This window comes from Oncorhynchus gorbuscha, linkage group LG11, assembly GCF_021184085.1.
Source record: "Oncorhynchus gorbuscha isolate QuinsamMale2020 ecotype Even-year linkage group LG11, OgorEven_v1.0, whole genome shotgun sequence".
In the NCBI taxonomy this organism is placed as follows: Eukaryota; Metazoa; Chordata; class Actinopteri; order Salmoniformes; family Salmonidae; genus Oncorhynchus; species Oncorhynchus gorbuscha.
In genome coordinates this window covers 2,844,800-2,867,299 of record NC_060183.1, presented here as the reverse complement: position 1 = coordinate 2,867,299, position 22,500 = coordinate 2,844,800, and the positions used below count along the sequence as shown (strand labels likewise).

At 47.8% G+C, this 22,500-nt stretch overlaps 1 protein-coding gene across 4 annotated transcripts in view; it reads right to left on the bottom strand.

Moving 5' to 3' along the window:
• heatr5b (HEAT repeat containing 5B) overlaps positions 1-22,500 on the bottom strand; it is an 85,083-nt gene that overhangs the window by 31,165 nt on the left and 31,418 nt on the right. For 2 of the 4 annotated variants that reach the window (XM_046368417.1, XM_046368419.1), the window contains exons 10-27: positions 20,661-20,816; positions 18,436-18,686; positions 16,810-16,921; positions 16,118-16,270; positions 15,545-15,644; positions 14,720-14,829; positions 14,389-14,552; positions 13,971-14,146; positions 12,991-13,096; positions 11,074-11,264; positions 10,316-10,475; positions 9,723-9,912; positions 8,265-8,434; positions 7,496-7,640; positions 6,103-6,288; positions 4,788-5,048; positions 3,844-4,025; positions 3,659-3,727 (exon numbers count right to left, since the gene is read on the bottom strand). In XM_046368417.1, the coding sequence (XP_046224373.1) occupies positions 3,659-3,727; positions 3,844-4,025; positions 4,788-5,048; positions 6,103-6,288; positions 7,496-7,640; positions 8,265-8,434; positions 9,723-9,912; positions 10,316-10,475; positions 11,074-11,264; positions 12,991-13,096; positions 13,971-14,146; positions 14,389-14,552; positions 14,720-14,829; positions 15,545-15,644; positions 16,118-16,270; positions 16,810-16,921; positions 18,436-18,686; positions 20,661-20,816 (2,882 nt within the window). The remainder of the gene's footprint in view (positions 1-3,658; positions 3,728-3,843; positions 4,026-4,787; positions 5,049-6,102; positions 6,289-7,495; positions 7,641-8,264; positions 8,435-9,722; positions 9,913-10,315; positions 10,476-11,073; positions 11,265-12,990; positions 13,097-13,970; positions 14,147-14,388; positions 14,553-14,719; positions 14,830-15,544; positions 15,645-16,117; positions 16,271-16,809; positions 16,922-18,435; positions 18,687-20,660; positions 20,817-22,500) is intronic. The other 2 variants (XM_046368418.1, XM_046368420.1) reach the window with 1 other exon arrangement.

Genomic DNA, 22,500 nt, shown 5'->3' with positions numbered 1-22,500 from the left:
CACTAACCTATAGTACACTACCATATAGTACACTACCCTATAGTACACTAACCTATAGTACACTACCCTATAGCACACTACCCTATAGTACACTAACCTATAGTACACTACCCTATAGCACACTACCATATAGCACACTACCCTATAGTACAGTACCATATAGTACACTACCCTATAGTACAGTACACTACCCTATAGTACACTACACTACCCTATAGTACAGTACAGTACACTACCATATAGTACACTACCATATAGTACACTACCATATAGTACAGTACACTACCATATAGTACACTACCCTATAGTACACTACACTACCCTATAGTACACTACCATATAGTACACTACCATATAGTACACTACCCTATAGTACAGTACACTACCCTATAGTACACTACACTACCCTATAGTACAGTACAGTACACTACCATATAGTACACTACCATATAGTACACTACACTACCCTATAGTACACTACACTACCCTATAGTACAGTACATTACCATATAGTACACTACCATATAGTACACTACACTACCCTATAGTACAGTACACTACCCTACAGTACACTATAGTAAACTACACTACCCTACAGTACACTACACTACCCTACAGTACACTATAGTACACTACACTACCATATAGTACACTACACTACAGTACACTACAGTACAGTACAGTACACTACCCTATAGTACACTATAGTTCACTACACTACCCTACAGTACACAACACTACCATATAGTACACTACACTACCCTACAGTACACTACACTACCCTACAGTACAGTACACTATAGTACACTACCCTACAGTACAGTACCCTACACTACACTACCCTACAGTACACTACACTACCCTACAGTACACTACACTACCCTACAGTACACTATAGTACAGTACACTACCCTATAGTACAGTACAGTACACTACCCTATAGTTCACTACACTACCCTACAGTACACAACACTACCATATAGTACACTACACTACCCTACAGTACACTACACTACCCTACAGTACAGTACACTATAGTACACTACCCTACAGTACAGTACCCTACACTACACTACCCTACAGTACACTACACTACCCTACAGTACACTACACTACCCTACAGTACACTATAGTACAGTACACTACCCTATAGTACAGTACAGTACACTACCCTATAGTACACTACACTACCCTACAGTACACTACACTACCCTACAGTACAGTACACTATAGTACACTACCCTATAGTACACTACCCTACACTACACTACCCTACAGTACACTACACTACCCTACAGTACACTACACTACCCTACAGTACACTATAGTACAGTACACTACCCTATAGTACAGTACAGTACACTACCCTATAGTACACTACACTACCCTACAGTACACTACACTACCCTACAGTACACTACCCTATAGTACAGTACACTACCCTATAGTACACTACCCTACACTACACTACCCTACAGTACACTACACTACCCTACAGTACACTATAGTACAGTACACTACCCTATAGTACAGTACAGTACACTACCCTATAGTACACTACACTACCCTACAGTACACTACCCTATAGTACAGTACACTACAGTACACTACACTACAGTACACTACACTACAGTACACTACACTACAGTACACTACACTATAGTACACTACACTATAGTACACTACACTACCCTATAGTACACTACCCTACCCTATAGTACACTACCATATAGTACAGTACACTACAGTACACTACAGTACACTACACTACAGTACACTACACTACAGTACACTACAGTACACTACAGTACACTACACTATAGTACACTACACTATAGTACACTACCCTACCCTATAGTACACTACCCTATAGTACACTACACTATAGTACACTACACTATAGTACACTACACTACAGTACACTATAGTACAGTACACTACCCTATAGTACACTACCCTATAGTACACTACACTACAGTACACTATAGTACAGTACACTACCCTATAGTACAGTACAGTACACTACCCTATAGTACAGTACAGTACCCTACAGTACACTACCCTATAGTACACTACACTATAGTACACTACCCTACAGTACACTATAGTACAGTACACTACCCTATAGTACAGTACAGTACACTACCCTATAGTACAGTACAGTACCCTACAGTACACTACCCTATAGTACAGTACACTACAGTACACTACACTACAGTACATTACATTACACTATAGTACACTACACTACAGTACACTATAGTACACTACACTACCCTATAGTACACTACCCTATAGTACACTACACTACAGTACACTACACTATAGTACACTACACTACACTACAGTACACTACAGTACAGTACCCTAGCCTCACTGTCTACAGCTATACTGAGTAGAACAGAGCCATGTGATATAAAATCAACGCTTGGAACCAGGGGACAGGCATATTCTGATCTGGTCCCAGTGGTCAGGTCCCAGTGGTCAGGTCAACAGTGGTCAGGTCAACAGTGGTCAGGTCCCAGTGGTCAGGTCCCAGTGGTCAGGTCCCAGTGGTCAGGTCCCAGTGGTCAGGTCAACAGTGGTCAGGTCCCAGTGGTCAGGTCCCAGTGGTCAACAGTGGTCAGGTCAACAGTGGTCAGGTCAACAGTGGTCTGGTCAACAGTGGTCAGGTCAACAGTGGTCTGGTCCCAGTGGTCTGGTCAACAGTGGTCAGGTCAACAGTGGTCTGGTCCCAGTGGTCAGGTCAACAGTGGTCAGGTCAACAGTGGTCAGGTCAACAGTGGTCAGATCCCAGTGGTCAGGTCCCAGTGGTCAGGTCCAGGTCCCAGTGGTCAGGTCAACAGGGGTCAGATCCCAGTGGTCAGGTCCCACTGGTCAGGTCCAGGTCCCAGTGGTCAGGTCCACAGTGGTCAGGTCAACAGTGGTCAGATCCCAGTGGTCAGGTCCCAGTGGTCAGGTCAACAGTGGTCAGGTCAACAGTGGTCAGGTCCCAGTGGTCAGGTCCCAGTGGTCAGGTCCCAGTGGTCAGGTCCCAGTGGTCAGGTCCCAGTGGTCAGGTCCCAGTGGTCAGGTCCACAGTGGTCAGGTCCACAGTGGTCAGATCCACAGTGGTCAGGTCCACAGTGGTCAGATCCACAGTGGTCAGGTCCACAGTGGTCAGATCCCAGTGGTCAGGTCCCAGTGATCAGGTCCCAGTGGTCAGGTCCCAGTGGTCAGGTCCCAGTGGTCAGATCCTAGTGGTCAGATCCTAGTGGTCAGGTCAACAGTGGTCAGATCCTAGTGGTCAGGTCCCAGTGGTCAGGTCCCAGTGGTCAGATCCTAGTGGTCAGGTCCCAGTGGTCAGGTCCCAGTGGTCAGATTCTAGTGGTCAGGTCCCAGTGGTCAGATTCTAGTGGTCAGGTCCCAGTGGTCAGATTCTAGTGGTCAGGTCCCAGTGGTCAGATCAACAGTGGTCAGGTCAGGAGAACCTATCAGGACAGTGACCTGGCATGCCTTAGCTGTGATGTCAGAAGGTGTATCTGGGGAGAACCTATCAGGACAGTTACCTGGCATGCCTTAGCTGTGATGTCAGAAGGTGTATCTGGGGAGAACCTATCAGGACAGTTACCTGTGATGTTAGAAGGTGTATCTGGGGAGAACCTATCAGGACAGTTACCTGGCATGCCTTAGCTGTGATGTCAGAAGGTGTATCTGGGGAGAACGCTGGTCTAAGAGCAGCTCCAACCTGAGGAACAATAAAGATATATACATTGAATAAGGTTGCCAGAGTTACATAGAAATACAACACATAGATTATCTTAATGGCGTATCTTCATTGATTATCTGTGTTGATAGACTCACGTTAGCCTGGTACTGCTCCAGGATCACGTGACCTGGGAACTCTGGCTCCGGAACAGAGGCAAACTTCTTAATAATGTCTTCCAGAGCCTGAAGACCAGCCATCCTCAACTGGTTACTGTTGTCTGTAGCTGCCATGAAGGCCATGCGGATCAGGTCAGAGAGGTGGAGGACAAGCAGATCACCTGAGAGGTAGAGAGAGAGAGGTAGAGAGAGGTAGAGAGAGAGAGGTAGAGAGAGGTAGAGAGAGAGAGGTAGAGAGAGAGAGGTAGAGAGAGAGAGGTAGAGAGAGAGAGGTAGAGAGAGAGAGGTAGAGAGAGAGAGGTAGAGAGAGAGAGGTAGAGAGAGAGAGGTAGAGAGAGGTAGAGGTAGAGAGAGGTAGAGGTAGAGAGAGGTAGAGAGAGGTAGAGAGAGGTAGAGAGAGGTAGAGAGAGGTAGAGAGGTAGAGAGAGGTGTAGAGAGGTAGAGAGGTAGAGAGATAGAGAGGTAGAGAGGTAGAGAGGTAGAGAGGTAGAGAGGTAGAGAGGTAGAGAGGTAGAGAGATAGAGAGGTAGAGAGGTAGAGAGGTAGAGAGGTAGAGAGGTAGAGAGGTAGAGAGATAGAGAGGTAGAGAGGTAGAGAGGTAGAGAGGTAGAGAGGTAGAGAGGTAGAGAGGTAGAGAGGTAGAGAGATAGAGAGGTAGAGAGGTAGAGAGATAGAGAGGGAGGGAGGGATGGATAGATCAGGTTTGATATATTGACAGATGTAATTCCATGACCAACCACTGGCAGCATCTCTGTGTGTATAAAAAAATAAAGTCATGTGGTATCTGAGAGGCTGCTCGCTGATCGTGTGTGTGTGTGTGTGTGTGTGTGTGTGTGTGTGTGTGTGTGTGTGTGTGTGTGTGTGTGTGTGTGTGTGTGTGTGTGTGTGTGTGTGTGTGTGTGTGTGTGTGTGTGTGTGTGTACCTTTAGGGTTCTTGGCCTTAGCAGAGCGTGCGCCGGCCAGGTCAAAGTGGGTCTTGTCTGCGTTCTCACACAGCAGTATGATGCGACACAGACAGTCTGCGGCGAACACACGGGTCACCCAGCGTGGCGCCACAGACGGCTTGGCGTTATTGTCCTCTCCCAGCGCCGTAAACATGATGTCATCGTCGATCTCATCCTGCTTCTCCGAGTCGTCCTCTTCTTTACCCAGATCTACCGGTGCCACAACCCCTCCTCCAGCCTCTGGACAGGAAGGAAGGAATACTTCATCGTCCCACACAGGAAAACCAGACACGACACATTAAAGGCCCAATGCAGCCCTTTTCATATCCATATCAAACCAGGCATGACACATTAAAGGCCCAATGCAGCCCTTTTCATATCCATATCAAACCAGGCATGACACATTAAAGGCCCAATGCAGCCCTTTTCATATCCATATCAAACCAGGCACGCCACATTAAAGGCCCAATGCAGCCCTTTTCATATCCATATCAAACCAGGCACGCCACATTAAAGGCCCAATACAGCCCTTTTCATATCCATATCAAACCAGGCACGCCACATTAAAGGCCCAATGCAGCCCTTTTCATATCCATATCAAATCACACACGACACATTAAAGGCCCAATGCAGCCCTTTTCATATCCATATCAAATCCTTTCTGGGTAACAAATACCTTACTGGGATTGTTTAACATTAAAATCGTCAAAAATAAACACAAATAGCTTCTTAGCAAAGACCAAGCAATAATTTTGCCAAGACTGTTTGGGAGTGGTTTGAATGGGAGGAGAAAACTAGCTGTTATTGGCAGAGAGGTTTGGAACTCTTTCTTATTGGTCTATTAACTGGTGATGTCACCAGGCAGTATAAAACTCCATCCCACCGAAATAGGCTGAAATTTCAGGCCGTTTTTAAACTAAAAGGGGCATTATCATAATTTTCACAGTATTCTTCCAAACTCAGTGTGGATATATATGATATAAAACCCAGAAAAATCCAGTTTTGACTAGACTGAACCTTTAAGACGAGGGAGAATGGACATTTAAAAAATAAAAAAAACATTATTCAACAAGACAATAATAAGACCCATATGGCTAGTGGCCTATTTAAATATCACGCACTGACCAACAGCCAGACGAAAATATATCAACAGAACATTCCATGGCCACATCATGTCCTAGTCATGACTTAGCTGAGCATAACATTGATATATATATATATATATATATATATATAGAAGACATGTCTATTTAAACCCGTCACCAAACACTTAGTTAAGTCAAGTTTCACAGACTGTGACCTGTCGTAGCAGCCAGGACATCCTTGCAGAGCTTCAACCAATGAGAGAGCTTGTCCACGGCGAGCGAGGAGAGCATGTGGCCCAGAGTGTCATGGATGTCGTGACAAAGCTTCCTGTCCGTCTCCCGGTCCAGCATTCCAAACAGAACCCCCTCCAAACCAGTCTCTGTGATGTTCAGATCTAGCAGAGAGAGAAAGAGAGAGAAAGAGAGAGAGGAGAAGAGAGAGAGGAAGTGAGAGAGAGGAAGAGAGAGGGGAAAAGAGAGAGGAAGAGAGAGAGGAAAAGAGAGAGGAAAAGAGACAGAGAGAGAGGGAGAGAGAGAGAGGGAGAGAGAGAGAGGAAGAGAGAGAGAGGAAGAGAGAGAGAGGAAGAGAGAGAGAGGAAGAGAGAGAGAGGAAGAGAGAGAGAGGAAGTGAGAGAGAGGAAGAGAGAGGGGAAAAGAGAGAGAAAGAGAGAGGAGAAGAGAGAGAGGGGAAAAGAGAGAGGAAGAGAGAGAGGAAAAGAGAGAGGAAAAGAGACAGAGAGAGAGGGAGAGAGAGAGAGGGAGAGAGAGGAAGAGAGAGAGAGGAAGAGAGAGAGAGGAAGAGAGAGAGAGGAAGAGAGAGAGAGGAAGAGAGGGGAAAAGAGAGAGAAAGAGAGAGGAGAAGAGAGAGAGGAAGTGAGAGAGAGGAAAAGAGAGAGAGGAAAAGAGAGAGGAAGTGAGAGAGAGGAAGAGAGAGGGGAAAAGAGAGAGGAAGAGAGAGAGAGGAAGAGAGAGAGAGAGAGAGAGAGGAAGAGAGAGAGAGAGAGGAAGAGAGAGAGAGAGAGAGAGAGAGAGTTAATCAATGTCGTCATCATTATCACACCTCTGCGGCACACCACCCCCTACAGACTAGTCTATCTGCGGCACACCACCCCCTAATAGATGAGTATCTGCTGCGCCAGGCCCTGGTCTAGCGTCGGGCCCGTCCCTGGTCTAGCGTCGGGCCCGTCCCTGGTCTAGCCCGTCCCTGGTCTAGCGTCGGGCCCGTCCCTGGTCTAGCCCGTCCCTGGTCTGGCCCGTCCCTGGTCTGGCGTCGGGCCCGTCCCTGGTCTGGCGTCGGGCCCGTCCCTGGTCTGGCGTCGGGCCCGTCCCTGGTCTGGCGTCGGGCCCGTCCCTGGTCTGGCGTCGGGCCCGTCCCTGGTCTGGCGTCGGGCCCGTCCCTGGTCTGGCGTCGGGCCCGTCCCTGGTCTAGCGCCTGGCCCGTCCCTGGTCTAGCGCCTGGCCCGTCCCTGGTCTAGCGCCTGGCCCGTCCCTGGTCTAGCGCCTGGCCCGTCCCTGGTCTAGCGCCAGGCCCGTCCCTGGTCTAGCGTCAGGCCCGTCCCTGGTCTAGCGTCAGGCCCGTCCCTGGTCAGGTCCACTACTTACTGACGGTGGTTGAGTCCGTGCTGTCCTTGTTGCGGGCCAGACTCATGGCGTACTCACAGACCTCTGCAGCCTCTCTCTGGGCCAGCTGTCTCAGACAGGCCACCGCTGCACGGCGCAGCAACAGGTGAGAGCTACACAGGTGGACCTGAGGAAGGAACACACACAGGTCAATTACCACAACACACACACACAGGTCAACTACTGCCCTGCCACATCCACCATCTAAGCCTGCATCATATAGCAGCCCCCCGCCCCTCTCACACACTTACACAGAGACAGGGCATCAGGCTGGCCCCCTCTCACACAGAGACAGGGCAACAGGCTGGCCCCCTCTCACACAGAGACAGGGCAACAGGCTGGCCCCCTCTCACACAGAGACAGGGCAACAGGCTGGCCCCCTCTCACACAGAGACAGGGCAACAGGCTGGCCCCCTCTCACACAGAGACAGGGCAACAGGCTGGCCCCCTCTCACACAGAGACAGGGCAACAGGCTGGCCCCCTCTCACACAGAGACAGGGCATCAGGCTGGCCCCCTCTCACACACTTACACAGAGACAGGGCATCAGGCTGGCCCCCTCCCACACAGAGACAGGGCATCAGGCTGGCCCCCTCCCACACAGAGACAGGGCATCAGGCTGGCCCCCTCCCACACAGAGACAGGGCATCAGGCTGGCCCCCTCTCACACAGAGACAGGGCATCAGGCTGGCCCCCTCTCACACACTTACACAGAGACAGGGCATCAGGCTGGCCCCCTCTCACACACTTACACAGAGACAGGGCACCAGGCTGGAGAGGTTAACGTGACGCGGGGCGAACATGTGTAGCTGCTGGAGACAGGATATGGCCGCTGCCTGCACCAGGGAGTCGCTGTGACCCTGCATGATGGCACAGCCCACCAGACATGATGAGCGGATCGTCGAGATGGTCGCTCCGTTACCTGGAGAGAGAGAGAGATCAGCAACACTGATGTAAAGTACTTCAGTATACTTTAAAGTACTGGTGTAAAGTACTTCAGTATACTTTAAAGTACTACTTAAGTATTTTTTTTTACGGTATCTGTACTTTAGAATGTATATTTTTGACAACTTTTACCTCACTAGATTCCTAAAGAAAATAATGTACTTTTTACACACATTTTCCCTGACACCCAACAGTACTTAGCAGGACAGAAAGATGGTCTCATTCACAGACTTATCAAGACAACATCCCTGGTCATCTCTACAGATCTGAATCACTAAACACACCTGGCTATCTGTAATAATGTCTGAGTGTTGGAGTGTTCCCCTGGCTTTCTGTAATAATGTCTGAGTGTTGGAATGTTCCCCTGGCTATCTGTAATGATGTCTGAGTGTTGGAGTGTGCCCCTGGCTAGCTGTAATAATGTCTGAGTGTTGGAGTGTGCCCCTGGCTATCTGTAATAATGTCTGAGTGTCTGAGTGTTCCCCTGGCTATCTGTAATGATGTCTGAGTGTTGGAGTGTTCCCCTGGCTATCTGTAATGATGTCTGAGTGTTGGAGTGTTCCCCTGGCTATCTGTAAATGATGTCTGAGTGTTGGAGTGTTCCCCTGGCTATAGGTAAATGATGTCTGAGTGTTGGAGTGTGCCCCTGGCTATCTGTAATAATGTCTGAGTGTTGGAGTGTTCCCCTGGCTATCTGTAATGATGTCTGAGTGTTGGAGTGTTCCCCTGGCTATCTGTAAATGATATCTGAGTGTTGGAGTGTTCCCCTGGCTATATGTAAATGATGTCTGAGTGTTGGAGTGTTCCCCTGGCTATATGTAAATGATGTCTGAGTGTTGGAGTGTTCCCCTGGCTATATGTAAATGATGTCTGAGTGTTGGAGTGTTCCCCTGGCTATCTGTAAAGAAAATGGTGCCGTCTAGTTTGCTTAATACAAGCAATTTGAAATCACGTATACTTTTAATTTTGATACTTAAGTATATTTAAAATAAAATATTTTTAAGACTTTTACTCAAGTAGTATTTTACTGGGTGACTTTTACTTGAGTCATTTACCATTAACTTATCTTTACTTAATTATGTAAATGTCCTTTTTCCATCCCTGATTAGCAGTCAAAGTAAAGTTATAATCTGTAAAGATTCATGACTTCTCTGTAAATATGTAGGAGCAGTATACTGCCCTCTACTGGCACATCAATGCTTTTAGAGACAAAACTAGCCAGCCTGGAAGCTAGACATGGTAGTCTTGTTGTCATTGACCATTACCCTGTAGTTCGGGTCCAACCGTGGTGATGAGAGCGCCCAGACATCGTCCCAGACACTGGTGTACCTCAGTGTGTGACGGGGGTACGGTTAGGAGCAGGGTCAGGACCAGGGAGAGGGTGGGCTCCACATAGCCTCGATACATGGGACCACTGGAGTCTACGATGAGAGCCAGGGAGTGGAGGGCCCACGTCTGGAGAGACAGAGAGGTCACAGATCAAAAGCTTACAGGATTATGGAGGAACTAAACATTGGGCCAGTTTCCCAGATACAGATTAAGAACTTGGACTAAAAACCAAACTCAATGGAGAATCAAATGAAACTGCTTTTTAAAATCTAGGATTTGGCTTAATCTGTGTCTAGGAAACTGGCCCATTTCACTTCTCCAAAGTCCAAGCCAGACTTGTATTAGGGAGCTGCCTTTGTGAAGCAGGTTGAGTTCAGATTCTCTACCATTTAATAATAGTGGGAAAGTCCCCTCTGACCAAGTTTACAGCAAGATTGAGCTTTTAAAGCCACTACTGCGAGTGTACAAGTACACACGTCAGGAGAAGGGTGGCGAATCAGGACGCAGCCTGAGACTCAGAGAGCCTCACCTGGACCTCGTGGGAGGTTCCATCCTGGGCTAGGGCCAATAGGATGCTGACGCTGGTTTTGAGGTGCTGTCCTGAACCAATCCCTCCTACGTATCTGTGCAGACAGCCCAGAGCCAGGGAGTGGCCTGTTCTGGAGACCACGTCACGGGCTGACCTCAGTCTGGAGGGGGGAAGAGAGGAGAGGAGAAGAGAGGCCAGGCGAGGCGAGGGGAGGGGAAGAGAGGAGAGGGGAGGAGAGGAGAGGGGAAGAGAGGGGAGGAGAGGGGAAGAGAGGAGAGGGGAAGAGAGGAGAGGAGAGGGGAGGAGAGGGGAAGAGAGGGGAGGAGAGGGGGAGGGGAGGGGAGGGAAGGAGAGGAGAGGCCAGGCGAGGCGAGGAGAGGAGAGGGGAGGGGAAGAGAGGAGAGGGGAGGAGAGGGGAGGAGAGGGGAGGAGAGGGAAGGAGAGGAGAGGCCAGGCGAGGAGAGGGGAGGAGAGGGGAGGAGAGGAGAGGGAGAGGAGAGGAGAGGGGAAGAGAGGAGAGGGGAGGAGAGGGGAAGAGAGGAGAGGGGAGGAGAGGGGAGGAGAGGGGAGGGGAGGAGAGGGGAGGAGAGGGGAAGAGAGGGGAAGAAAGGAGAAGAGAGGAGAGGGGGACACACGTTAAGACAAAATAACACGAGGTCAAGCAGGTCAAGCAGGTCAAGAGAGAGAGCGATCTCAGAGAGGAAAGCCCTGTGACACATGAAGCTAGATAGATATGAGTAACAACAGACGGGTCGTACTTGTCAAAGCTGTACTGTGCCATGCGGGCAATGAAGGTGGCCTCTCCCACCACCTGAGCCATCCTTCCCAAGGCCTCCCCAGCAGCACAGCGCAGGATGGGGTTTGGGTTGTCCAGAGCGCCCATCACCAGCGCCAGGGCAGATTTACGAACCTCTTCAGGACCCAGGGTTGACTTGTTCTCTGCCAGACCCTACAGGGAGGAGAGAAGATTGGCTGGTTTATTGGGGAAGAGAGAACAGGGTTGGAGTTAAAACCTACAGGAGGGTCTCTCTCCAGGAACAGGGTTGGAGTTAAAACCTACAGGAGGGTTTCTCTCCAGGAACAGGGTTGGAGATAAAACCTACAGGAGGGTTTCTCTCCAGGAACAGGGTTGGAGATAAAACCTACAGGAGGGTTTCTCTCCAGGAACAGGGTTGGAGATAAAACCTACAGGAGGGTTTCTCTCCAGGAACAGGGTTGGTAATAAAATCTACAGGAGGGTTTCTCTCCAGGAACAGGGTTGGAGTTAAAACCTACAGGAGGGTTTCTCTCCAGGAACAGGGTTGGAGGTAAAACCTACAGGAGGGTATCTCTCCAGGAACAGAGAGTTAAACCCTACAGGAGGGTCTCCCTCTAGGAACAGAGAGTTAAACCGTACAGGAGGGTCTCCCACTAGGAACAGAGAGTAAGCTGTCACTACTGGAAAGGTTTTGTGTTTAGGAGATTTCCCTGGGCAACTTTAACAGGAGTTAACCTCTTCAACCTATGGGGGCGCTATGTCATTATTGGATTAAAAAAAACGTGCCCGTTTTAAGCGCAATATTTTGTCACGAAAAGATGCTCGACTATGCATGGAATTGGCAGCTTTGGAAAGAAAACACTCTGACGTTTTCAAAACTGCAAAGATATTATCTGTGAGTGCCCCAGAACTGATGCTACAGGCGAAACCAAGATGAAACTTCAAACAGGAAATGAGCAGGATTTTTGACGCTGTTTTACTCTGGTCTCCTTATATAAAAAATATAAAAAATAAAAATATGCCATTTAGCAGACGCTTTTATCCAAAGCGACTTACAGTCATGTGTGCATACATTCTACGTATGGGTGGTCCCGGGGATCGAACCCACTACCCTGGCGTTACAAGCGCCATGCTCTACCAACTGAGCTACAGAAGGACCATGGCTGTGAACGAGCTGTGAACGAGCTTATGCTCTCTGCTGTTCCTCCAAGATGTCTGCAGCATTGTGACGTATTTGTAGGCATATCATTGGAAGATTGGCCATAAGAGACTACATTTGCCAGGGGGCCGTACGGTGTCCTTTGTCTAATTTGGTGCGTAATTCCCAGTGGCAATTATTTTACCATGCGATACAGAAGGAGACTCATACATCCAGGAACGATACATCAATGAAGAGATATGTGAAAAACACCTTGAGGATTGGTTCTAAACAACGTTTGCCATGTTTCAGTCGATATTATGGAGCTAATTTGGTAAAAAGTTTGGCGTTTGGATAACTGAATTTTCGTTTTTTTTTGGTAGCCAAACGTGACGCACCAAACGGACCGATTTCTCCAGCCCAAATAATCTTTCAGGAAAACTGAACATTTGCTATCTAACTGAGAGTCTCCTCATGGAAAACATCTGAAGTTCTTCAAAGGTAAATTATTTATTGAATGTTTTTGCGAAAATGTGGCCTGCTAATGCTAACACTAAATGCTAATGCTAAATGCTAGTTTGCTATGGTAGAGAAGCATATTTTTGAAAATCTGAGATGACAGTGCTGTTAACAAAAGGCTAAGCATGAGAGCTAGCATATTGATTTCATTTCATTTGCGATTTTCATGAATAGTTAACGTTGCGTTATGGTAATGGACTTGAGGCTGTATCCACGATCCCGGATCCGGGATGGCTCGAATCAAGAGGTTAAAGGCCTCACCTTGAGGGCGCTCAGGACAGCGGTGAAGATGTTGAGCTGGACAGCCTGCTGTCTGACCCCCTTGGCCTGTTTAATACACTCTGCAAAGTGGTCCAGCATCTGCAGCCTAGCACAGACAAATGTGAGAGATTAATAAAAACTGTTTCCCAAACCTCTCCTGAAGTACCCCCCCTGGCCAGTCCCCCTGTTTGTAGTTTCCCAAACCTCTCCTGAAGTACCCCCCTGGCCAGTTTCCCAAAACCTCTCATGAAGTACCCCCCTGGCCAGTCCCCCTGTTTCTAGTTTCCCAAACCTCTCCTGAAGTAGTCCCCTTGGCCAGTCCCAAACCTCTCCTGAAGTACCCCCCTGGCCAGTCCCAAACCTCTCCTGAAGTACCCCCCCGGCCAGTCCCAAACCTCTCCTGAAGTACCCCCTGGCCAGTCCCAAACCTCTCCTGAAGTACCCCCTGGCCAGTCCCAAACCTCTCCTGAAGTACCCCCTGGCCAGTCCCAAACCTCTCCTGAAGTACACCCTGGCCAGTCCCAAACCTCTCCTGAAGTACCCCCTGGTCAGTCTCCCTGTTTGCCTCCATCTAGAAGCAGCATAACTGATTCAACTACTGAAGGCCAGGACACCTCTGAAGACCGAGACAAACAATATTAGATTATTCTAGGAATGTCAAATGTCAGTTGACCAGGGACCAGGTCTCTGACCTGTGTTAGGGGTCAGGGGTCAGAGTTAGGACTAACAGGTAGTCTCTGACCTGTGTTAGGGGTCAGGGGTCAGAGTTAGGACTAACAGGTAGTCTCTGACCTGTGTTAGGGGTCAGGGGTCAGAGTTAGGACTAACAGGTAGTCTCTGACCTGTGTTAGGGGTCAGGGGTCAGAGTTAGGACTAACAGGTAGTCTCTGACCTGTGTTAGGGGTCAGGGGTCAGAGTTAGGACTAACAGGTAGTCTCTGACCTGTGTTAGGGGTCAGAGTTAGGACTGACAGGTCTCACCTGTGTTTAAAGGAGACATGAGGGAAAACCACTCCGAACAGAGCGACGGAGGCGTCGATGACAGAAACGCCAAGGGGGAGGGGCCCAGGCATGGCCTCGCCCATCGGTACCCTCAGGTAGATGGAGGAGGGGTCGTGTTCTAGAGCGCCACTGCCTGACGCACTGTTGGGCTGGAGCTACACACACACACACACACACACACAATTAACAAAAGCAGGGGGTGTATTTAGTGATGTGAAACGTCCTGAAAATTGCAGATAGAAATAGAATAAGACAGATCGGACACGATCCTAGCTGACAGAAAACCACAAGGTTCTACACAATATATTTCTATATGAAAATTGTGACATGTTCCATCCGCTTGGAGATGGGCACTTCGCTTTACCGTAACCTCTAACCTTTACAGTAGGTCAGTTACCTGGTCCTCGATAGACTTGTGGTCAGTCTCCTGTAGCCAGGACCCCATCAGAACACTGTCGTCATAGTGACAGAGGGAGCGTAGCAACGAGGTGGTGGTGTTGGCCGAGTTATCAGTCAGAGTGAACTCGGCCACCAGCTCTCTCAGCAGGGCATTGAAACTACCTACAGGGGAGAGATGGAAAGGTAAAGGGACAACTTCCCGGACACAGACTGAACATGTGCTCTGGCTTAAATCAGGGTAAACCAGCCCTATAGGACTAACACCTCAACACCAGTGGTTGGATCGAAGCCTAATTAAAAAGTCTGGTAATATTTCCTCCGGTCAGTACCTTCGTATGTCTTCGGGGGAAGCAGCGCCAAGATGTCATAGAGTCTCAGCCTCACCATAGCTGCACTGGCTTTCAGATGGGTGCCATGCACCTTGATGACAGACGGGACACTGAGGATAAACAACAACAACATAATCAACAACAAAATCATCATAAACAACATAAACAACAGCAACATAATAAACAACATAAACAACAGCAACATAATAAACAACATAAACAACAGCAACATAATAAACAACATAAACAACAGCAACATAAACAACATAATAAACAACAGCAACATCATAAACAACAACACCATAATAAACAACAACACCATAATAAACAACAACACCATAATAAACAGCAACACCATAATAAACAACAACATAATAAACAACAACATCATAATAAACAACAACACCATAATAAACAACACCATAATAAACAACACCATAATAAACAACACCATAATAAACAACAACATAATAAACAACAACATAATAAACAACAACATAATAAACAACACCATAATAAACAACAACAACATAATAAACAGCAACAACATAATAAACAACAACACCATAATAAACAACAACAACATAATAAACAGCAACAACATAATAAACAACAACAACATAATAAACAACAACATAATAAACAACAACAACATAATAAACAACAACACCATAATAAACAGCAACAACATAATAAACAACAACAACATAATAAACAACAACATAATAAACAACAACAAAATCATCATAAACAACAACAACAACCGGTTGGGAGGGGAGGGACCCCCCCGCCCCCAGGTCAGTCAGTCAAATCAATCATACTCACTGTGACATCATGGTCATGGCGCACTCGATAGGTGTCATCAGCCTGCGGATCACATCCTCCGTCAGCAGCTCAGGACAATGGGCCACAAAGCTACGCATGGCTTGAGGAGGAGAGAGGGAGGGGTGGAGAGAGAGGAGAGGAAGAGGGAGGAGAGAGAGAGAGGAGAATGAAAGGGAGGAGAGGAGGAGAGAGAGAGGGAGGAGGGGTGGAGAGAGAGGGAGGAGAGGAAGAGGGAGGAGAGAGAGGAGAGGAGAATGAAAGGGAGGAGAGGAGGAGAGAGAGAGGGAGGAGGGGTGGAGAGGAGAATGAAAGGGAGGAGAGGAGGAGAGAGGGAGGAGGGGTGGAGAAAGAGGGAGGAGAGGAAGAGGGAGGAGAGAGAGAGAGGAGAGGAAGAGGGAGGAGAGAGAGGAGATGAGAATGAAAGGGAGGAGAGGAGGAGAGAGAGAGGGGGGAGAGGAAGAGGGAGGAGAGGAGGAGAGAGAGGGGGACATTTCAGATAAAGCAAAACTCCTTGGGATCCAGAATGACAAGCCACACATTACTGTAGTGAAGAGCATGCAGGCGTCTCCCTACCACAGAGAGCCCCAGCACGTCCCTCCAGCGTAACCTGCCAGGTGAAGCTGTCTCCTCTAGCCTTCTCTGCCTCCATCTCTTTCTGGGAACGGGGGAACACGTTCCTCCACAGCAGCAGCATCTTGGGAAGGTGATAGCGGACCAGGGACGGGCCTGGACACCGCGTCAGGTTCACAAATAACAAGTGTTAGGACAGGCGCTGGAGACCAAACAGGTTGACGTGTTAGACCATTACACCCTGTCAATGTGAAGAAAGATAAAACACTCTGGACTGCTTTAGCTGAAGAACGACACAGAACATATGGAAGAGCAGCTGAAAAACCCAGCTAAATGTAAGGAGACTGACAGAACAGTGAACATGTAGGGGCCAACTGGGGCCAGCATCGGGCATCAGCCTGGGTCAGTAGTGCTAGGCGTTAGGCGTTAGGTGTTAGGGGCTTGGTGTTAGGGGCTTGGCGTTAGGGGCTTGGCGTTAGGGGCTTGGCGTTAGGGGCTTGGCGTTAGGGGCTTGGCGTTAGGGGCTTGGCGTTAGGGGCTTGGCGTTAGGGGCTTGGCGTTAGGGGCTTGGCGTTAGGGGCTTGGCGTTAGGGGCTTGGCGTTAGGGGCTTGGTGTTAGGGGCTTGGTGTTAGGGGCTTGGCGTTAGGGGCTTGGCGTTAGGGGCTTGGCGTTAGGGGCTTGGGAACTAACTCACCCAGAGACATTAGTGCCCCCAGCAGCAGCCATCCAGCCTGGGTTCTCTGCAGAGAAAGACGGCTGTTCTGGGCTGCTGTACGGAGCAAGTCCTCAGCTATGCTCACCACCAGCTAGAACAGAGAGAGATTAGAGTATAACACCAGCTAGAACAGACAGAGATTAGAGTATATAACAGAGAGAACAGAGAGAGATTAGAGTATATAACACCAGCTAGAACAGAGAGAGATTAGAGTATAACACCAGCTAGAACAGACAGAGATTAGAGTATATAACACCAGCGAGAACAGAGAGAGATTAGAGTATAACACCAGCTAGAACAGACAGAGATTAGAGTATATAACAGAGAGAACAGAGAGAGATTAGAGTATATAACAGAGAGAACAGACAGAGATTAGAGTATATAACAGAGAGAACAGAGAGAGATTAGAGTATATAACACCAGCTAGAACAGACAGAGATTAGAGTATATAACAGAGAGAACAGAGAGAGATTAGATTATATAACACCAGAGAGAACAGAGAGAACAGAGAGAGATTAGATTATATAACACCAGCTAGAACAGAGAGAGATTAGATTATATAACACCAGAGAGAACAGAGAGAGATTAGAGTATATAACATTTAGTTGATTCCCTACTAGGGTCAATACATCTAGTTGACTCCCTACATCTAGTTGACTCCCTACATCTAGTTGACTCCCTACATCTAGTTGACTCCCTACATCTAGTTGACTCCCTACATCTAGTTGACTCCCTACATCTAGTTGACTCCCTACATCTAGTTGACTCCCTACATCTAGTTGATTCGCTACTAGGGTCAATACATTTAGTTGATTCCCTACATCTAGTTGATTCGCTACTAGGGTCAATACATTTAGTTGATTCCCTACATCTAGTTGATTCCCTACTAGGGTCAATACATCTAGTTGACTCCCTACATCTAGTTGACTCCCTACATCTAGTTGACTCCCTACATCTAGTTGACTCCCTACATCTAGTTGACTCCCTACATCTAGTTGACTCCCTACATCTAGTTGACTCCCTACATCTAGTTGACTCCCTACTAGGGTCAATACATCTAGTTGACTCCCTACATCTAGTTGACTCCCTACATCTAGTTGACTCCCTACATCTAGTTGATTCCCTACATCTAGTTGAGTCCCTACTAGGGTCAATACATCTAGTTGATTCCCTACATCTAGTTGACTCCCTACATCTAGTTGACTCCCTACATCTAGTTGACTCCTACATCTAGTTGACTCCTACATCTAGTTGACTCCCTACATCTAGTTGACTCCCTACATCTAGTTGACTCCCTACATCTAGTTGACTCCCTACATCTAGTTGACTCCCTACATCTAGTTGACTCCCTACATCTAGTTGACTCCCTACATCTAGTTGATTCCCTACATCTAGTTGATTCCCTACATCTAGTTGATTCCCTACATCTAGTTGATTCCCTACATCTAGTTGATTCCCTACTCGGGTCAGTACAGTTTATTATATTGTTGAATTTAGTTTTAATGTCTGGATTCCGTGATTCCGTCCGTGTTCTCGGCATCACAGATTGGATCGGGCCATTAGGGTTGGACCGAGGGAAATGGGTCAGACAAAACGGGTACATACCTTCCCCTTGGAATGTGGTACTCCCAGAGGACACTGGTGCACGCCGCCCAGCAGAGCAGCCACGGCGAAGCTGTAGCCGCTGACGGCCTCTGGAGAGCTCTTCAGGTTGTTGATGCGCTCCGCACAGCGCTCCAGCAACGGAGTCAGCTGATAGGGCAGCGCCACGGCAACGCAGCGTAAACACCAGGCCGCAGCCAAACGGGCCGCCATGCTGGGGTGGAGCAGCACAGAGGAGACCGTCTCCAGGAGACCTGAGGGGTCAGAGTTACTTATGACTACCCTATAATTGTATACTTGTTAGGAGCCCTATAATTGTATACTTGTTAGGAGCCCTATAATTGTATACTTGTTAGGAGCCCTATAATTGTATACTTGCTAGGAGCCCTATAATTGTATACTTGCTAGGACCTCACATTACATTATCAACTGTATGAGGACTTTTTCAGTTGGTCCTGTGTGTGAATAGTATATCCAGTGTATGTGTGTGTGTGTGTGTGTTAATAGTATATCCAGTGTGTGTGTGTGTGTGTGTGTTAATAGTATATCCAGTGTGTGTGTGTGTGTGTGTGTGTTAATAGTATATCCAGTGTGTGTGTGTGTGTGTGTGTGTTAATAGTATATCCAGTGTGTGTGTGTGTGTGTGTGTGTGTGTGTGTGTTAATAGTATATCCAGTGTGTGTGTGTGTGTGTGTGTGTGTGTTAATAGTATATCCAGTGTGTGTGTGTGTGTGTGTTAATAGTATATCCAGTGTGTGTGTGTGTGTGTGTGTGTGTGTGTGTGTGTGTGTGTTAATAGTATATCCAGTGTGTGTGTGTGTGTGTGTGTGTGTGTGTGTGTTAATAGTATATCCAGTGTGTGTGTGTGTGTTAATAGTATATCCAGTGTGTGTGTGTGTGTGTGTGTGTTAATAGTATATCCAGTGTGTGTGTGTGTGTGTGTGTGTGTGTGTGTGTGTGTTAATAGTATATCCAGTGTGTGTGTGTGTGTGTGTGTTAATAGTATATCCAGTGTGTGTGTGTGTGTGTGTGTGTGTGTGTGTGTTAATAGTATATCCAGTGTGTGTGTGTGTGTGTGTGTTAATAGTATATCCAGTGTGTGTGTGTGTGTGTGTGTGTGTGTGTGTGTGTGTGTGTGTGTGTGTGTGTGTTAATAGTATATCCAGTGTGTGTGTGTGTGTGTGTGTGTGTGTGTGTGTGTGTGTGTGTGTGTGTGTGTGTGTGTGTTAATAGTATATCCAGTGTGTGTGTGTGTGTGTGTGTGTGTGTGTGTGTGTGTGTGTGTGTGTGTGTTAATAGTATATCCAGTGTGTGTGTGTGTGTGTGTGTGTGTGTGTGTGTGTGTGTGTGTGTGTGTGTGTGTGTTAATAGTATATCCAGTGTGTGTGTGTGTGTTAATAGTATATCCAGTGTGTGTGTGTGTGTGTGTGTGTGTGTGTGTTAATAGTATATCCAGTGTGTGTGTGTGTGTGTGTGTGTGTGTGTGTTAATAGTATATCCAGTGTGTGTGTGTGTGTGTTAATAGTATATCCAGTGTGTGTGTGTGTGTGTGTGTGTGTGTGTGTGTTAATAGTATATCCAGTGTGTGTGTGTGTGTGTGTGTGTGTGTTAATAGTATATCCAGTGTGTGTGTGTGTGTGTGTGTGTGTGTGTTAATAGTATATCCAGTGTGTGTGTGTGTGTGTGTGTGTGTGTGTGTGTGTGTGTGTGTGTGTGTGTGTGTGTTAATAGTATATCCAGTGTGTGTGTGTGTGTTAATAGTATATCCAGTGTGTGTGTGTGTGTTAATAGTATATCCAGTGTGTGTGTGTGTGTGTGTGTGTGTGTGTGTGTGTGTGTGTTAATAGTATATCCAGTGTGTGTGTGTGTGTGTGTGTGTGTGTTAATAGTATATCCAGTGTGTGTGTGTGTGTGTGTGTGTGTGTGTGTGTGTGTGTGTGTTAATAGTATATCCAGTGTGTGTGTGTGTGTGTGTGTGTGTGTGTTAATAGTATATCCAGTGTGTGTGTGTGTGTGTTAATAGTATATCCAGTGTGTGTGTGTGTGTGTTAATAGTATATCCAGTGTGTGTGTGTGTGTGTGTTAATAGTATATCCAGTGTGTGTGTGTGTGTGTGTGTGTGTTAATAGTATATCCAGTGTGTGTGTGTGTGTGTGTGTGTGAATAGTATATCCAGTGTGTGTGTGTGCTGCATTCCTGCATGGTGTGTGTTCTGTGTAATGTCCTACCAATGGAGGGTTCCTGTATGAGCGGTGAGGATGTGGCACTAAGACTCTGCACCAGGCTGCCCAGCTCTTTGAGGGCACAGACCATCACGTGTTGACTGGCAGAAACATCAGCTGCCCCTGCCTTGTTCTCTCCACTGGTGTCATTCACTACTGCCTCTGGAGAGGGAGAGGAGAGAGAAGGAGGAGGGAGGAGAGGAGAGGAGAGAGGAGAGGAGAGAGGAGAGGAGAGAGAAGGAGGAAGGAGGAGAAGGGAGGAGAGGAAAGGAGGGAGGAGAGGGAAGGAGGAGGGAGGAGAGGAGAGGGAAGGAGGAGGGAGGAGAGGAGAGGGAAGGAGGAGGGAGGAGAGGAGAGGGAAGGAGGAGGGAGGAGAGGGAAGGAGGAGGGAGGAGAGGAGAGGGAAGGAGGAGGGAGGAGAGGAGAGAGAAGGAGGAGGGAGGAGAGGAGAGAGAAGGAGGAGAGAGAAGGAGGAGGGAGGAGAGAGAAGGAGGAGGGAGGAGAGAGAAGGGAGGAGAGAAGAGAGAAGGAGGAGGGAGGGGAGGAGAGAAGAGAGAAGGAGGAGGGAGGGGAGGAGAGAAGAGAGAAGGAGGAGGGAGGGGAGGAGAGAAGAGAGAAGGAGGAGGGAGGGGAGGAGGGAGAGGGAAGGAGGAGGGAGAGGGAAGGAGGAGAGAGGAGGAGGGAGAGGGAAGGAGGAGAGAGAAGGAGGAGGGAGGAGAGGAAAGGAGGGAGGAGAGGGAAGGAGGAGGGAGGAGAGGGAAGGAGGAGGGAGGAGAGGGAAGGAGGAGGGAAGAGAGGAGAGGGAAGGAGGAGGGAGGAGAGAGGGATACAGGAGAGGGAAGGAGGAGGGAGAAGAGAGGGATACAGGAGAGGGAAGGAGAAAGAGGGGCCAAAGTAGTTTTGAGCACATTGTCAAGATGACTCATTGTATTATCGTTTAATAAACTTCAAGGAACCTCTAGCTAACAGGTAACAGGCAACCTCTAGCTAACAGGCAACCTCTAGCTAACAGGTAACAGGCAATCTCTAGCTAACAGGTAACAGGCAACCTCTAGCTAATAGGTAACAGGCAACCTCTAGCTAATAGGTAACAGGCAACCTCTAGCTAATAGGTAACAGGCAACCTCTAGCTAATAGGTAACAGGCAACCTCTAGCTAATAGGTAACAGGCAACCTCTAGCTAATAGGTAACAGGCAACCTCTAGCTAATAGGTAACAGGCAACCTCTAGCTAATAGGTAACAGGCAACCTCTAGCTAATAGGTAACAGGCAACCTCTAGCTAACAGGTAACAGGCAACCTCTAGCTAACAGGTAACATGCAACCTCTAGCTAACAGGTAACATGCAACCTCTAGCTAATAGGTAACATGCAACCTCTAGCTAATAGGTAACATGCAACCTCTAGCTAACAGGTAACCTCTAACAGGCAACCTCTAGCTAACAGGCAACCTCTAGCTAACAGGCAACCTCTAGCTAACAGGCAACCTCTAGCTAACAGGCAACCTCTAGCTAACAGGCAACCTCTAGCTAACAGGCAACCTCTAGCTAACAGGTAACAGGCAACCTCTAGCTAACAGGTAACAGGCAACCTTTAGCTAACAGGTAACAGGCAACCTCTAGCTAACAGGTAACAGGCAACCTCTAGCTAACAGGTAACAGGCAACCTCTAGCTAACAGGTAACAGGCAACCTCTAGCTAATAGGTAACAGGCAACCTCTAGCTAATAGGTAACAGGCAACCTCTAGCTAATAGGTAACAGGCAACCTCTAGCTAATAGGTAACAGGCAACCTCTAGCTAATAGGTAACAGGCAACCTCTAGCTAATAGGTAACAGGCAACCTCTAGC